The sequence below is a fragment of the Saimiri boliviensis genome, chromosome 13, assembly GCF_048565385.1.
Source record: "Saimiri boliviensis isolate mSaiBol1 chromosome 13, mSaiBol1.pri, whole genome shotgun sequence".
NCBI lineage: Eukaryota > Metazoa > Chordata > Mammalia > Primates > Cebidae > Saimiri > Saimiri boliviensis.
Window position 1 is genome coordinate 74,023,822 of NC_133461.1, and position 16,340 is coordinate 74,040,161.

The 16,340-nt window shown below is 43.2% G+C and overlaps 2 protein-coding genes across 7 annotated transcripts in view; one reads left to right on the plus strand and one right to left on the minus strand.

Annotated features, from left to right (window-relative positions):
* Positions 1 to 2,476: 2,476 nt before the first annotated feature.
* On the minus strand, positions 2,477 to 12,497 carry SMIM19 (small integral membrane protein 19). 4 transcript variants are annotated; one of them, XM_003942382.4, is made up of 4 exons: positions 12,448 to 12,497; positions 7,030 to 7,167; positions 4,832 to 4,956; positions 2,477 to 3,046 (listed from the first exon to the last, which is right to left on the minus strand). In XM_003942382.4, exons 2-4 carry the CDS (start codon positions 7,161 to 7,163, stop codon positions 2,982 to 2,984), a joined length of 324 nt encoding a protein of 107 aa, XP_003942431.1. In that variant the 5' UTR covers positions 7,164 to 7,167; positions 12,448 to 12,497; the 3' UTR covers positions 2,477 to 2,981. The 4 variants fall into 4 exon arrangements, with proteins under 4 accessions (XP_003942431.1, XP_039319284.1, XP_039319282.1 ...); XM_039463350.2 differs by lacking the exon at positions 12,448 to 12,497 and adding an exon at positions 12,296 to 12,350; XM_039463348.2 differs by lacking the exon at positions 12,448 to 12,497 and adding an exon at positions 11,926 to 12,010.
* Positions 11,702 to 16,340, plus strand: part of SLC20A2 (solute carrier family 20 member 2) — a 120,783-nt gene continuing 116,144 nt past the window's right edge. The window contains exon 1 of one of the 3 annotated variants that reach the window (XM_039463344.2): positions 11,702 to 11,785. The gene's annotated coding sequence lies outside the window, so the exon portion shown is untranslated. Of the gene's footprint in view, positions 11,786 to 12,114; positions 12,203 to 12,643; positions 12,733 to 16,340 lie in introns of those variants that run through there. The other 2 variants (XM_039463345.2, XM_039463346.2) reach the window with 2 other exon arrangements.

Genomic DNA, 16,340 nt, shown 5'->3' on the forward strand with positions numbered 1-16,340 from the left:
AGTGTATAGGGTTCACCACCTTAGTTCCGAGTTCCTCATTCCCACTCTTAAATCTTTCTTCAAGACCTGTCTCACTCACACAGACGTATGGGATAAAGAGGGATGTAAAAAAGAGAGGTAGGACATTTTCCCAGCTTTATATCTTTGTCTACGTTTGGCGCTGGCTTCATTAGGGAGCCACACGGGAAATACACTCACTGAGCTCCTGCCCCCACCCTCTGGTCCTCACTATCTTGAACATGTTGGAGGTTGTTCGGTGTCCTATTTCCACTGGTTTTCTGGCACCTACTCAGCTATGAGAATAGCCTATGGAAGAGAATCACATACAGCAAGCAAAGGAGAAACACTCCAGAACCAACCCCTGAATGAATGACTTGCCTCTATACAATGTTCTTTTGTTCCTTCTCCCTTTCTTTTCTAGGTTAAATTTATTCTTATATCATCTTAACATTTGAAACTATGTTTTATTACTATTTTATCTGATTTCTAGTGAATACTTAAAATACTTCTGATGTTACAGCAGTTTTACCATAAACCTTGCATGTCATTTTCCGATGAATCATGAATAACTCAACCAGACACAGCGTGAGGTCAACAGCAAACATCTGTGCCCTTGGAGGCGGCCTTCTCCCCTTTGCGCAGCTGCCTGGCATCAGCTAAACAGCCAGTTACTTAACACACTCAAGCTGTGCACCAGGGCAGGCTGACCAGTGCTTACTACCGAGTATCTTACACATCAAAACGGGAAGATGAAACCAGAAAAAGAATACAAGGGTTAATTACTAGCTTATTAGTCGTTCCATTTTTCTTCCAAAGAAAACAGTTCCGTTGAGTCTCAGGTGGATGTGGGTAGAAGCAGGACAGCCAGGCAGCGCAGCTTTGAAGTGTGGCTCCAGAGCTTGCGCTCTCCCCAGTTCAGCTGTTGAAGCAAGGAACACTTCAAAGCCGGCTTCCTGTTGTTCCTGCCAGTGGGGTGTGTGCAATTCCCATCAGTTTGCTTTAAGGAAAAATCAGAGAGGAATTTATCCTCTCATTTGCCAGGGTTTGATACTCACCAAACAATCTACTAGAATTTGTAGTTATGACCATCTCTATCTAGTGGACACAAATAAATCAATTCATTTCATTGTGTGGCTTATATTTATGTACATTAATTGTATAAATCTGATAGCCAGTTTGTGTAATTTGTCCAGATTGTGCCTCATGTCAGTGACAAGGAAACCACTCCAGCTGCTGATTAAATTCACTGTTCATGGAAATATACAGTAATTCTAGGCAAAGGAAAGTTTAGAAGACTGTCCCCTTGCTGCTCTGCTACTCCAGCCCATAATTACAGCTGTTTATAATCCTTTAGTCAGATTTAAATTCTACATATAGGCAGTATACTCAAACTCCTTTGTGAGTTAAAAAGAATTATTCTATTTGGTCAATTCACCTTGTACAATATATTTTTGTACAACATATTTGTTCAAAAATGTTTTTGAACACATTTTTTAAAGTAAATGCCATTTCCCTGAATGATTTGATTTGGTCTAAACCTTAATTTTTATTTCAAATATATATTTCATTTTACAATAACAAAGGGAAAAAGAGATAATACTTGAAGTCATTAACTTTTTTTTGTGTGTGTGTGAGATGAAGTCTTGCTCTGTTGCCTAAGCTGGAGTGTAGCGGAACGATCTCGGCTCACTGCAACCTCCGCCTCTCGGGTTTAAGTAATTCTCCTGCCTCAGCTTCCCAAGTAGCTGGGATTACAGGTGTGAGCCACTGCACCCGGCCAACTAACTCTTATAATTGAAAATAGCTCTAGTTCAAAAACAGATTCTGTGAGTTACATGGACAATTAAACTTCCCCACCACTACCCAGTCAGCTTTTATTTAAATAAATATGAAAAATTAGGGAAAAACAGAATGGGAAAAGATATGAGGCTTTGGGAAAGTTTAGCGTGCTAAAAATGCAGAAGTAACCAGACAGCAACATTCACTAGTGGTAGTAATAACGCCTCGCCAGTGGTAGCACTACTACCGCAGAGTTGCTAACACCAATACAGAGGCATCCATTCATTCAACAGCAGGGCCCCAGTATGGCCTAAAATAGAGCTACCTGGTGGAAATGAAAGTTCTCACAGCATAATTAATAAGGAAAAAATCTAGTTACAGAAAGCTTGTAAAATTATCACAGGAATATGCATCATGATGTAGAAAGGACAGTCTACAAGTTCTGAAGAAGCAAAGATTATCAATTAAAAAGCTGTCAACAGCATCTTCAGGAGGCTGAGGCAAAAGAATCACTTAAACCCAGGAGGCGGAAGCTGCAGCGAGCTGAGATTGTGCCACTGCACTCCAGCCTGGGTGACAATGAGAGATTCAGTCTCAGAAAAAAAAAAACACACACACACACACAAACAACTGTTAACAACAATAACAAATTAATCTGTTATTAATATCACACCACAGAATATAATCAAAGAGGAAGTTATTCCAATGGCTGCATTTTTATTTTTTAATATTGCAAAATGTTCTAATCACAACAAATTAATCTGTTATTGATATCACACTTATCGCAGAATATAATCAAAGAGGAAGTTATTCCAATGGCTGCATTTTTATTTTTTAACATTGCAAAACGTTCTAATCACAGTGGCATAAACTCCAGGATTCCCGCTTCCCAAGATGTGTTTTTATTTCTGATTGTATCCTGAAGGAATCAGAGGTCTTTGCAAGGTAAAGTCATCATCACTGGTTACATAGATCCTTGATATGTGCAGGCTTCCTGTGTCAAGGCCTTCTGAGCCATTTGTATTTACCTAACAATGACTTGGAGACGCAATTTAAAAAAGCAAAAAGGACAAAACAGTTGGGAAAAAGTCACAAGTAAAATAATTTTATGCAGACAGAAGTTGTTTTTAAAGCTGTTCATGATTTAGTAGAAAGAATTAGGAGCTTGCAACAATTACTTATGTTGCTCATTTTCTGAGGTTTCATTCCAATGAGAGCTGCACACTGTCAGCCTGGTTTTGTGGCTGCTGACAGTCGTACTTCCTTGCTATTCACAAAAACAACAATAAGAAAAAGAGGCAACATTAATAAAACTGCAAAATGATTACTACCTAACATCATTAAATTACAGTAAAGTCATAGTTTCAATAAAGAATTCGTTTATGTTTGTTTGTTTTAGAGACAGAATCTCACTCCGATGTCCAGGGGTGCAGTGCAGTGGGGCCATCACAGCTCACTGCAGCCTCAACCTCTTGGGCTCAAGCAATCCACCCACCTCAATTCTCAAGTAGCTGGGACCACAGACAGACACCACCACATCCAGCTAATATTTTATCTTTTTTGCAAAGATAAGGTCTTGCCACGTTGCCTAGGCTGGTCTTGAACTCCTGGCCTCAAGTGATCCTCTCACCTCAGCTTCTTAAAGTGCTGCGATTACAGGTGTAAGCCACTGTGCCCAGCTAAGTAATTAGTTTTCTATCTTTCCATCAAAAACAAAAAACCAAAACTGTGGGTTTATAATTGTATCTGCTGTGTTACTGAGCATATTACTAACAGCAGATAACTTGTTTTGCATAGGTATCAACAAAAACTTAGTTCTTATAATTTTTCAGAGCTCCGGGCTCTGTATGTATGTATGTATGTATTTATGTACGTATGTATGTATCTATGTATGTATGTATTTGTAAGATGAAGTTTCGCTCTTGTCCCCCAGGCTGGAGTGCAATGGTGCAATCTTGGCTCACTGCAACCTGTCTCCTGGGCTCCAGCAATTCTCCTGCCTCAGCCTCCCGAGTAGCTGGGATTACAGGCATGTGCCACCACCCCTGGCTAAGTTTTGTATTTTTAGTAGAGACGGGGTTTCACCATGTTGGCCAGGCTGGTCTTGAACTCCTGACCTCAAGTGATCTGCCTGCCACGGCCTCCCAAAGTCCTAGGATTGCAGGTGTGAGCCACCACGCCTGGCCCCAGGCTCTGAATTTTTTTTTTTTTTTTAACAATACTTATTTTTTTTAAAAGGATGTTTTTTAATGTGGTAAAATATACATAACATAAACTTTACCATTTTAACCATTTGTAAGTGTAGAGTTCAGTGGCATTACACACATTCATGTTGCTGTGACCATCACTATCATCCATCCACAGAGCTGGATGAAATAAACTCCCTATTCCCCTCTTCTGTAACCCCTGGCAACCACCATTCTACTTCGAGTCTCTATGATTTGCCTCACATAAGTGAAATAACCCAACATTTGTCCTGTTGCGATTGGCTTATTTCACTTAGTATACTGTCTTCAAGGTTCTTCCACGTGTAGCAGCATGTCAGAATGTCCTTCCTTTTAGGGGCTGAATAACATTCTATGGTATGCACCATACTTTGTTTATTCATTCATCTGTTGAGGACATGAGAGTGATTTCCACCTTTTGGCTATTGTGAATAATGCTGCCATGTTGAATTAAGTTATATGTCTTATTTTGAGCCAGTAACAAATGAAATGGTGTAAAATACAAAAGGAACAAAGGATATCTGAAAAACATATTAAGTATCTGAAAATAGTACTAAATTTTCTTTTTTTTTTTTTTTTTTTGAGACAGAGTCACACTCTGTCACCCAGGCTGAAGTGCAGTGGCGTGATCCTGGCTCACTGCTACCTCTGCTGCCCAGGTTCAAGCAATTCTCCTGACTCAGCCTCCTGAGTAGTTGGGATTACAGGCACCTGCCACAGCACCTGGCTATTGAGTTTCATTACTTACAATTTTTAATAGTAACCTTTTGCTAAATGAACTCAATTCCACATGCATATGCATATCTTTCAGTACAGAATATACTTACAAATGGAATACATTTCCAGTTGTTGTCTTAAACGAATCTTGCTTATCGTGTCATAGAAGTTGGGCTCCGACAAAGTTTCTTCTGTAGGTGGCACGCTGAATATCCTCATAATTCTCCTTTTGTTCCTAAAACGCAAAATCCATGCAGAAGAGATATTTGTATTAATGTCATGTTGTAATATGCTCATGATCCTGGTCACCAGAAGTTCTGGTGAAAGGACTTAAATGACAACAAGCCCATTTTACTTTCCATTTTGTCTTTGGGAGCTGCTTCCTTGGCTCAAAGTATTTTTTCTTTCGCTAAAAAGTATGAGGCTATAAGTGAGAAAAGTAAGTAGCTGAACACATCCATTTAACACAACAAAATGAAGTTCCTCCAACTGTGATTCTCCTCAATCCCCCAAAAGCCAAATATCCTAAGAGAAAATCAGAAACAAGAAAACAGCTGATTTTTCCTCCCTCTCATGTCATCCAGATAAAGCTAAATTACTGCCCAAGGGAATAAACTGAATGTGAACACAACTTAATTTTGGAAAGTAATGAATAAACATATTTCTTAAATACAATAGCATGGCCTTAGTGGAGACGTCTTTTTAAAATTAAGAACAGCATGCCTCCGCTTTTAAAAGAAATGTGGGAAGGTGGCAGTGGCTGTTTTTAGAGGAAAGTGGTCACCAGCCTGGTGATCAGTGATGGTCAGGGAGTCTCTTCTCACCAGCCCGAGTTCAGGAGCCCACAGGCCAGCAGCTCCAGGAGGGTTCAGCTGAGATCTGGGCGCAAGTGCGGGCTCTGAACAATTCCTCAGACCAAACTTAAATTATTTCTGGATTACTAATTACCTTGAACTCTCTAATGCCTTTTTACCTTGGGAGAGGATACCTGTAAGCAAGTATCTGCAGAACCAATCCAATCTAACACTGCTCTTCCTCTTTAAAGCCTCCCCGTACCACCCCCTTTTTACTGTACTTCTGGGAAAGGAGCCAGGGAGTGTGGAAAAGCAGTTAAATTAAGCTACAACATCTGGAATTAAGGCAGGAAATAATATTTATTGAAGATTTACACTATGTGGCACACCAAGGACCCAAAGGTAAAAGACAAAAAAGACATGTCGTGGAATGGACAAGTCATCAGGTAAGACTAACACTGTTTAATAAGTGCTATGATAGAGTCATGCACAAAAAAACAAGGAAAAGCTTATACTGGCTGAAGGGAGACTTGCTAAGACACAGGAGTCAGTGCTTCTGCATTCAGGGACGTAAGCCAAAAAAATGTGCTCAACGTAGGGTGACAATGTTATCTATCATCCCAGGCTAGATGATAAAATTGGGCTATATTAGAAATTACAAAATTGAGGGTTTAGAGCAGCTGGCCTGGGGGCTGAGAGCGGTACTTAAGTCTCCATTTCGTAAAGCAATGGGTTGTTTTTTTTGTTTTTTTTTTTTGAAACGGAGTCTTAAACTTTGTCGCCCAGGCTGGAGTGCAGTGGCACAATCTCAGCTCACTCCATCCTCCTCCCAGGTTCAAGCAATTCTCCTGCCTCCGCCTCCCGAGTAGCTAGAGTCACAGGCTCATGCCATCACGCCCAGCTAATTGTATTTTTAGTAGAGATAGGGTTTCACCATGTTGACCCAGCTGGTCCTGAACTCCTGACCTCAGGTGATTCACCTGCCTTGGCCTCTCAAAATGATGGGAATACAGGTGTGAGCCACCATGCCCTGCCAGCAATGAGGTTTTCAGAGTCAAACTTTGGCCACCAATGCTTGAGACCACAGTGGACCATGTCTTTCAGCACTAGAACAAAAATGGTAATTTTTTTTTTTTTTTCAGATGGAGTCTCGTTCTGTTGCCAGGCTGGAGTGCAGTGGCGCAGTCTAGGCTCACTGCAACCTCCAACTCCCTGGTTCAAGCAATTCTTCTGCCTCAGCCTCCTGAGTAGCTGGGATTACAGGCATACGCCACCACGTCCAGCTAATTTTTGTATTTTTCGTAGAGACGGGGTTTCACCATGTTGGCCAGGAAGTTCTTAATCTCCTGACCTCATGATCTGCCTGCCTCAGCCTCCCAAAATGCTGGGATTACAGGCGTGAGCCACCTTGCCTGGCCTGATGAAATTATTTTTATGCATTCATTTCTTATTTCTTAAACTTGCAAAACTTGTAAATGCAGAGTTTTTATCTACCCTGAGAAACAAAAATTTACCTTTTGGCATACATGAAGAGACCGAAGCTAACAAGGATAACTATCAAGTAAACGTTGGTGGCTTCATTCCAGGCTTCGTGAACAGTATAATCAATAGAACCATCGTCACCCATCACTCCATAACCCCCAGCCATGGGGCTGTAAGAGAGAAAAGAAAGCAAGGTTTATTTTAATTAATGATGGTAACACTGTTTGGGGAAGGGCTGGCAAACATATGGCCTGCTGGCCAAATCCAGTCCACCACCTGTTTGTGTGTGGCCCATGAGCCAAGAATGGGATTTACATTCCTAAATGGCACATTTAAATGGTGCAGTTGGCCCTCTATATCTGAGGGTTCTGCATCCAAATAATCAACCAACTGTGGATGGAAAGTATTTGGAAAAAAAAAATACAAAATTTTAAAAGTACATTATACCAGCTATTTACATAACATTTACATTGTATTAGGTATTATAAATGCTTAGAGATGATTTAGAGTATACAGAGGATGTGCTTAGGTTACATGCAAATACTACGCCATTTTATATCAGGACTTGGGCATCCACAGATTTTGATTATCTGAGGGGGTCCTGGCACCAATCTCCCAAATACCAAGGAACAACTGCACCTACACAATATCGATTTTGTTTCACAGTCCACAAAACCTAAAATATTTAAAATCTGGCCCTTTAAGAAAAAGTTTAAGGCTGGGCATGGTGGCTCACGCCTATAATCCCAGCACTTTCGGAGTGCAGGGCGGGTGAATCAAGTGGTCAGGAGATCGAGACCATCCTGGCCAACGTGGTGAAGATCTGTCTCTAATAAAAATGCAAACATTAACTGGGTGTGGTGGCTCGAGCCTGTAATCTCAGTTTCTCAGGAGGCTGAGGCAGGAGAATCGCTTAAACTCAGGAGGCAGAGATTGCAGTGAGCCAAGATTGCACCACTGCACTCCAGCCTGGCGACAGAGGAAGACTCTGTTTCAAAAAAGAAAAAAAGAAAAAGTTTAACAATCAGAGGGCTACATAATTAGGGCACATTATGCATTTCCCCTTATGTTTGACTTTGATAGCTCCTATAGAATGCTTAAAATTTGGGATATAAAATAATATTATGAAAAGGACAGAGCTTGAAATGTTATTGCAGTTTCCAAAGTGTTACACCCAGAGGAAAGCAACAGAATACTTTAAAATAGAGACTTGGTCAGGCATAGTGGCACACACCTATAATCCCAAAACTCTAGGAGGCTGAGGCAGGCGGATCACCTGAGGTCAGGAGTTCAAGACCAGTCTGGCTAACTTGGTGAAACCCTATCTCTACTAAAAATACAAAAATTAGCTGGGCATGATGGTGGGTGCCTATAATCCCAGCTACTTGGCAGCTAAGGCAGAACTGAAACTGAGAGGTGGAGGTTACAGTGAGCCGAGATTGTGCCACTGCACTGCAGCCTGGGCAACAGAGCGAGACTCCATCTCAAAACAAACAAACAAAACACAGAGGCTCAACACCTGGCTGTGCTACTAGAACAGTGTTGCATAGCAGCCTAGCAAAAATGTGACAGCCAGAACACGGCTCTCTCACCCCCCATGCCTCCCACACTGGAAAACGTTTGGAGCTTTATCTAGTTTTGGCCTCCTGGCCAAATTTGGTTGAAAGCAGCTACGGGATGAAAAGACACATTTTGTTATTGACACAGCTGTGACATCTACCCTAGGAAAAGCATTCTCTGGACATTCCCACAGAAAGTTAGTGGTCACAGCAAGTGCATCAAACAGCAAGTAAAAGTAATGACTTCTTATTTGTGTTTGAGAAGCCAAGTGAATTTTTCCTTAAAGAGAAAGTTCCTATTGTGTGTTGGGACATAAAAGGTAAGTCTAAGTAAAATGACATAATACGTAATGAAAAGACACTCTATATACAAGAGAAAAATGGACAAATACCGGTGATAACTGCACTGTAGTTTCTGAGAACCAAGAAAAAAAGTCTAAAAAGTTCTTTGGCGATTTTTTTCTATGCTGCCTACTACAATAAAGGGATTGCAAAAATTCTTCTACTAAAATGGCCTGCAGGAGTCCAAGCTGTAAGCCTCCACAGTGTTCATTAGTGTAGATTTGGCCAGGTAGTTAATATGTATGTATTGGGGGCAGGGTTCTTTCTTCTAGTTTTGCCTATCTATAAAAAGAATAAAATTTCAGGAGAGGTCTATTCCTAAGCCATGTGGCGTGTTTCTGCCTTTCTGACAACTTGTCTTTGTCAGATGTTTAGGGACACACTGGACTCCTTTAGAATAAAGTGAGTATCATGAACAGCCATTTAACTTAAACTCTTCCCACTGAGGGCAGGAGTGATTTCACTGAAGTAACTATTGGTGTCTGTTGAATATAAAGACTGGTCTTGTGAAAATTAGCCAGGCAACAATAAAGACAGAACTTAAATTGTAAAAATTTGTAGAACGCAATATCTAAATATTATTTAAACACCACACTATATCCAATTCCTAGATACTGAAGACTGGCTGTGGATTTTTTTGGAGTTAGAGGTATTTGGCATATTGACAGTTTCAATTCTTATTCCTCAAAACTAAATTCTAGAGTTCCTCTCAATGTAACTTTATGATTTATAGTAAGTAATCAGCCTACTTTAGACATGGAAACTTTTGGAAGCCCAGACACTATAACTGTCTTTATAATTTATGGAATCTCAAACTTCATTGGTGCCAAAGTGTAAAATAGCAACAACCACCACCGGGTTTGGCAAAAATAAGATGACTTTATGTGTCTGATTTGAGATGCTCCAGAAGGCTCAGGACAATTATGCAGCAAGGGAAGCAGCTTTCAGGATTGGGACTTATTATCAAATTAGGCAAGAAACAGGGAGCCATACAGCACTAGCCACTAGAACATTTCACGGGTGCCATTTATCTGACAAATTACAAAATGCTTCCTATTTTTTAGTGACAAAAGGGATCTGAACCAGGTTAATTTCTTGATGTAATTTTTCACACGTTTCTGTTCATGTGCCACTCAGCAAACGGTATATTCCTACCCAAAGTGTGACTTCCTCCTGCCTCAAATATGCAGGCCTTTAATTACACTTAGGAAAAAATCTCTAATTACTGCTGACACAGAATGGTAAAATTTTAACGTGAATTATACAACCTCTTTATACAACATGATTGGTATGTCATGAGGTCACTCTTCCGTGCTTTCAGGGACAGGCACTTGAGTTATTTTTAGGAGTGTAGTTGTGAAAGATTTACAGGGGGGAGGCCTTTACCACCCAGTCCTCAATCATGACCAATGGCATGACTTGGTAAGGCTGCCAGGAGTAAGGAGTGGTCTGTTCCTGAGTCACAGGACAGACCCATGGCCCACATGCAGCCTGAACTACGACCCCGTCCCCTCCTCCCCGGCATGCCACAGTGTAACCAAGTGTACACATACACACCTGCTGCCTGCTTACTGCATACCACCACAGCCTTCCTTGGGAATCTAAAGCAAAACACCTTTTTTCGTACTTTCCTGTGAGGTAACGCTTAAACTATTTTAGCAAGGAGAGGCTAGGATGGGCTGAATTAAGTCCCAAGTAAACATCAGTATCTAATGTCACCAATACATGGCAACTAGGGGTTGGTTTTAGGCTGACAAACTTTTAAGATGAGAACGACCTTTTTCCTTTCATAGAAACAGGGTCTTGCTCTGTCACCCAGGCTGGAGGGCAGTGGTTCGATCTCAGCTTACTGCAGCCTCGACCTCCCGGAATCAAGCAATTCTCTTGTCTCAGCCTCCCAAGTGGTTGAGAATACAGGTGAATGCTACCAGGTCCGGCTATTTTTTTTTTTTTTTAAGACGGGAAGGGTGTTGGTTATGTTCGTCTCACTATGCTGCCCAGGCTGGTCTCGAGATCCTGAGCTCAGACGATCAGCCGCCTCAGCCTCCCAAAGTGCTGGGATTACAGGCGTGAGCCACCATGCGCAGCTGAGAGCTACTTTTTCTAGGGACTAAGTGAATGTATCAAAAGCTTTAAAATCTGTGTCGTGATTTTGGGATCCTGATGCCATGTCTAGGTGGTTCTAAAATTGATCACCGCTTGTCATCCTGCCTTGAATGTTAATCATTGTCTCTCACTTAGAACTTTGCGAATACACTGGAAGCACTTAGTTCCCAGAGTCCCTTACAACAAAACCCCCTGCATCAATAAATGGGACTTCCTTCTATCATCCCTCTGAAACACTAAAGGCTTGGGATCCTGAAGCAGAAGGGCACACGCTCACAGGCCTTCACCCAACATCGAGGAAAGCAATTCACATGTGCTGGGCAGTCAACAGAGTCACTGAATTATCCCAACAACCCTGCTGGGCGGCACTAAAGCTCCATTTCACAGGAGAAGAAACTGGGCTGAGGGCAGTGGTTATATAACCTGCCCAAAGCCACACGGGCCAGGGCGTGGAGGCGCGGAGCTGTTACACACGCGACTCCCAAACCTGAACTCTTCCAGCTTATGCCCCGATGCTGAGAAACACGCTCCTGCCGGAAGAAAGTCAAGTGGAGAGGAGAGAAAATGCAATCTTCTCCCAGGAAGCGGCCCGGGCTCGGGGCGGCTAGGCTCTGGGACGTTTCTGCCGCCCGCAGGCTGCGCGTGATTCAGCCTCAACCCTCCCGCTGAGCCCCCGCCGCCCCGGCAGATGGGTCGACGCGACTGGCCCGTGTGCGCTTCCGGAAGCGGGCGCCTGGCTGCTCCCCGCGACGCTGAGGGGCTCCGCGCCGGGGACAAGCAGGTGCTCGGAGCGTCGGGGACCGCGCGGGATCGGGGGCGGGCAGCGACCTCCTTCCCCCCGCGTCCGGGGCGGAGCGGGGCGGGGCCGGGTGACGCGGCCCCGTCGGGAACCGGGAGGCGCGGGGACGCGGGGCCACTCACGCTGCCGGCTCCGGAGGCGGCACGCGGCCAGTGCTGCTCGGCTCCGGGGCTCTTTCCCCCGGGGTCGGGGCCGGGCGCGCGGGAAACGGTTACCGAGCGGACCTGGACGCCCTCTGCCTTCGTCATTTCCTGCCGGCCGGTCGGTTTCCGGATGAAACGAAGAGCCAGGTCTTTTTTTTTTTTTTTTTTTTTTTTCCTCCCCCCCCCCCACCTTTCCCCTTTTCAGTTTTTTGAGCCGGAGAGACGCCGCGGCTGCACCGGTGCCGCCCCCGGGCGCGTGAGTGGAGCCGGGCTCGCTTCCCCTCCCCCGCCGCGACCCCCGCTCGGGTCGCGCGCGCCGCCCCCCCGCGAGCCCCCGGGCCGGACTCACAAGCTCCCGCGGGTGGGGGGCGGGCGCCGGCGGGGCTCGCGGTAGCGGCGGGTCGCGTACCCCGCGCCTGCTGGCCCACGTGGACCTGGCCGTCGCGTGCCGTGCGGCGCCTTTGCGAAAACCCGGCGGAAGTGGCGGGGACTCGGCTTTACCTGCGAGTGCAGTGCGCCTCGCGCTCGGCTGTGCGCGCGCGGGGTGGGACTCTGCGGGGGAGGGGTCGTGTGCGTTGTCCCACCAGGCGCGTTGAAGCCGGGCAGCGCAGAGGATTTCTTTTTTGATCTTGAGGGCATAGAGTCCCTTTTCATATTCACTTGTACTCTTAAGAAAGCGTCTGTTTTCCAAACTGGCTTTCCATTCTCCCCGTCCTGAATGGTGCGTGGCTGACACCGTAGTGTTTTAAAAACTGGATGTGGCCAGGATGCTATAGCATTGTCAGTGTAAGTGCCTTTTGGGTATTTTTATTTAATTGTCTAGTGACGTGACAGAAGTGTTTCCCGGCTTGACACAGGTAATGAATTTGCGTAGATTTCAGCAACAGTATGGAAATGAGATGTCAGTGGTTGGTGCCACTTTGCAAATAAATGGCCACTGGTCCACGTGCTTCAAGTATTAACTATACAATTTGAGTAAGTTCTCTAGGACCAGCTGACTGTTAATTTATAAGTCATGAAACCCTGCAGAAATGAGCGCTGACATTGAACACTTAACAAGTTTTCTGTTCTTTGTGGGTCATCTGTTAGAATTAAACTCACCTTTGTCTAGATTAAGACCATTACGCAATAACATACTAGCTTAATTTACAGTATATATATTTATGTATATTATATATACATAATCATATATATAATTGTATAGCGTTTAGTTTGATTCTAAAGTTGGAAAATTAGGAAAATAACAAGCAATGTTGAGTACTGATTGTGTGCCAAATGGTGTGCTTGCTTTATGTCACTTAATCGCAAAAAATTTGAATACGTGAGTTTGATTTCAGTGTGTCCAAATGTGAAACGTGTACATTATTGTTTTGTTTCGCTTTTGTTGCCCAGGCTGGAGTGCGCTGACACTATCTCGGTTCACTGCAACCTCCGCCTCCCGGGTTCAAGTGATTCTCCTGCCTCACCCTCCCAAGTAGCTGGGATTACAGACGCCCGGCAACACGCCCAGCTAATTTTTGTATTTTTAGTAGAGACGGGGTTTCACCATGTTGGCCAGGCTGGTATCGAATTCCTGACCCTAGGTGATCCTCCTGCCTCAGCCTCCCAAATTGTTGGGATTTCAGGCATGAGCCACCACGCCCATCAAACGTGTACATTAAATGCTTGTTTCTGCTTTTGTAAAATAAGAGTATGGGCAATATAAAATGACCCATAGAGTAAATTAATGTGCTTTTCAAGTTGGAAGATGGCTTTACAAATTCATAGAACTACAATTAGTCCCTTTATTTAGGTGCCGAATAGTTTCCAAAGCCCCGTGTCTCTTACTTATCCAAGTTTCCATTATATAACATTGTCACCCAGTGAACAGGCTATGCTAGGACATTGGAAAAAGGTAAATATTGAGAAAGCCCTAATGGCCTCCCTTTCCATATTTAATTTCTAAGTGACAGTCCTAATTAAGGGTAAACAAACATGAAACAAGGCTAGTTTTCCAATACCAAACTAAAGAAATAAAAAACAGTGGGCTGGCTGTTACTTTGTTGATGAGTCTAGCACAATTTTACTGGGCATTTGAATGTTAAGGATGTTATTTACATTGTAGGTAGTTGTGAAAGAGCTGTGTGCCTGTTTTTAGTTTGCCTTTAAATGTGTTGAACATATGCTTACTCTTGAGTCCAGTACTTTGTGCATTAATAAGTTTTTGATTGGATTTAATTGAATAGTTTTGGCTTCCTTAATAAGTTTGTTTTGGAGATAGAATTTAATGATCTGTGTAGCAGTTCCAACTAACAATGATTCTGAGATGAGCGTAGGGTCTAACAGTTCGAATCTTGTTGGGTGTTGAAAGGACTGGAGAGTTGGAGGTGTGTCTTTGTGATCAAAAAAGCATGCTGGAGGCGGGGCGCGGTGGCTCAAGCCTGTAATCCCAGCACTTTGGGAGGCTGAGGCGGGTGGATCACGAGGTCGAGAGATCGAGACCATCCTGGTCAACATGGTGAAACCCCGTCTCTACCAAAAATACAAAAAACTAGCTGGGCGTGGTGGCGCGTGCCTGTAATCCCAGCTACTCAGGAGGCTGAGGCAGGAGAATTGCCTGAACCCAGGAGGCGGAGGTTGCGGTGAGCCGAGATCGCGCCATTGTACTCCAGCCTGGGTAACAAGAGCGAAACTCCGTCTCAAAAAAAAAAAAAAAAAAAGCATGCTGGAACTTAGCTATCAGGTGATTCTGGTGGTCCATCTTTGGACCTAGGAAAAGATGAAGAATGCTTTGCTAGTCAGTATTTACAAGAGGGTTTCTTAAAGGCATTCTCTTTGGGGAGGGGAGGATTTGGGATTTGTCATCCATACAAGGATCTTAAAAAAGACGTACATGTTTTTCTTTTGGAGTGAATTTGTGACTGATTCTTGTCACCACATCCATCTTCAGGCACTTTCCCAACTTTGATATTTATGGGCAGTCACTGGTAAATGAAGTAAAGAAGGGGGAAAAAGTGGGGCTGGGTAGGTGGGGAGCAAAGCCTGCCGTATTAGGTTTTCATTTGGGCAAAGTTTAGAAACTGCACCTCCACAGGCCTCTGTTACGAAAACCATCCCAATAACATTGTATGCATTTATAAATCTCTTATGTGTTTCTTCGTATGAAGAAATATGGAGACTATTCTTTTATGTGCTTTTTAAAGATGGAACTGATTTAGAATACAATATATTACAGTACATGAAAAAATTCAAAATTTTTTTGTCATTTTTGGAAAACCATAGTGGATATAATAACAATATTGGCTCCTGTTCATAAGGCATTTAAATGGTTTCCTATGACAGGAAGACAGTCCTCTCTCAATCCTTCAAAATTTGGCTCTAGATGGAGTGCCCTTTCAGCGCCCTGAATGTGGGGACTTTTTCTGTCTCGCTCATTGTTTTTTCCCTGGGGCCTAGGACAGAACCTGGCATACTGAGAGTGCGACGTTAACCTTTGCAGAACGAGCACCTTCCCTGGGGAATCCTCTTTCCTCTTTCCGGTAGTGAAGATGACACCTGCCTTTAGGTGAGGGCCCTTCCAGCCTGACTGTCTGCAGAGCCTGCAGCCCACAATGACTCTTTGAACATTAACTGTGTATACCACACTGTGGCAGTTTATTTTTTATAGCTTTATATGAGTGTTTCATGTATTTTGTTTCCTCGCCCAAAATAAAAGCTCTTCAAGGTTAGGGGATGTCCTATTTTTGAGAATTCCTTTGGTATCCAGTATAATATATATGTATATATACAGAGCAGGTTTGTATTTACCTATTGAATGAATGTTACATACCATGGGGAAACATCAAAGATATTCAGAATGGTAGGTAATATTTTCGTTAGGCAAACCTAGTGTACACATGTGAAACAGTACTAGAATTTGGAACTAAATAAGACTTAATATTTATGTCATGCTTAAAATGTACAACAATCCTTTGAAGTAGGTACAATTATTTTCTCATTTTTCAGAGGGAAAAATGGAGACACAGCAAAGTAATTACCTTTCTTGCTCAAGATCGTACTGGAAGTCATAAGTAGACAGTCTGGCTCCAGACCCAGTGTGGTTTCTCTGGGGAGATTTCCTTTATACTTCGAAGAGAGATCTAAGCACTACTGTAGCAGCTGTAAGAGATGCTCTTTTAAAAACTTCAAAGTAGCCTAAGAGACTGCAGAAGCAATGCTGGATGTTCTATATAGAGGACGCTGGTAATGGAATGGTTAAGGGGACACTATCTGTAGACTGAAATGACTAAAGATGGGGCGGAGAAACTGAATTTTGAATCTCAGAGCTGAGGATTATAATTCTTTATAGTTGTTGAATTCTAGGACAGTGATTCACCAGGACATAGGACAATGACTGCTTCTTACTAATTTAGTAT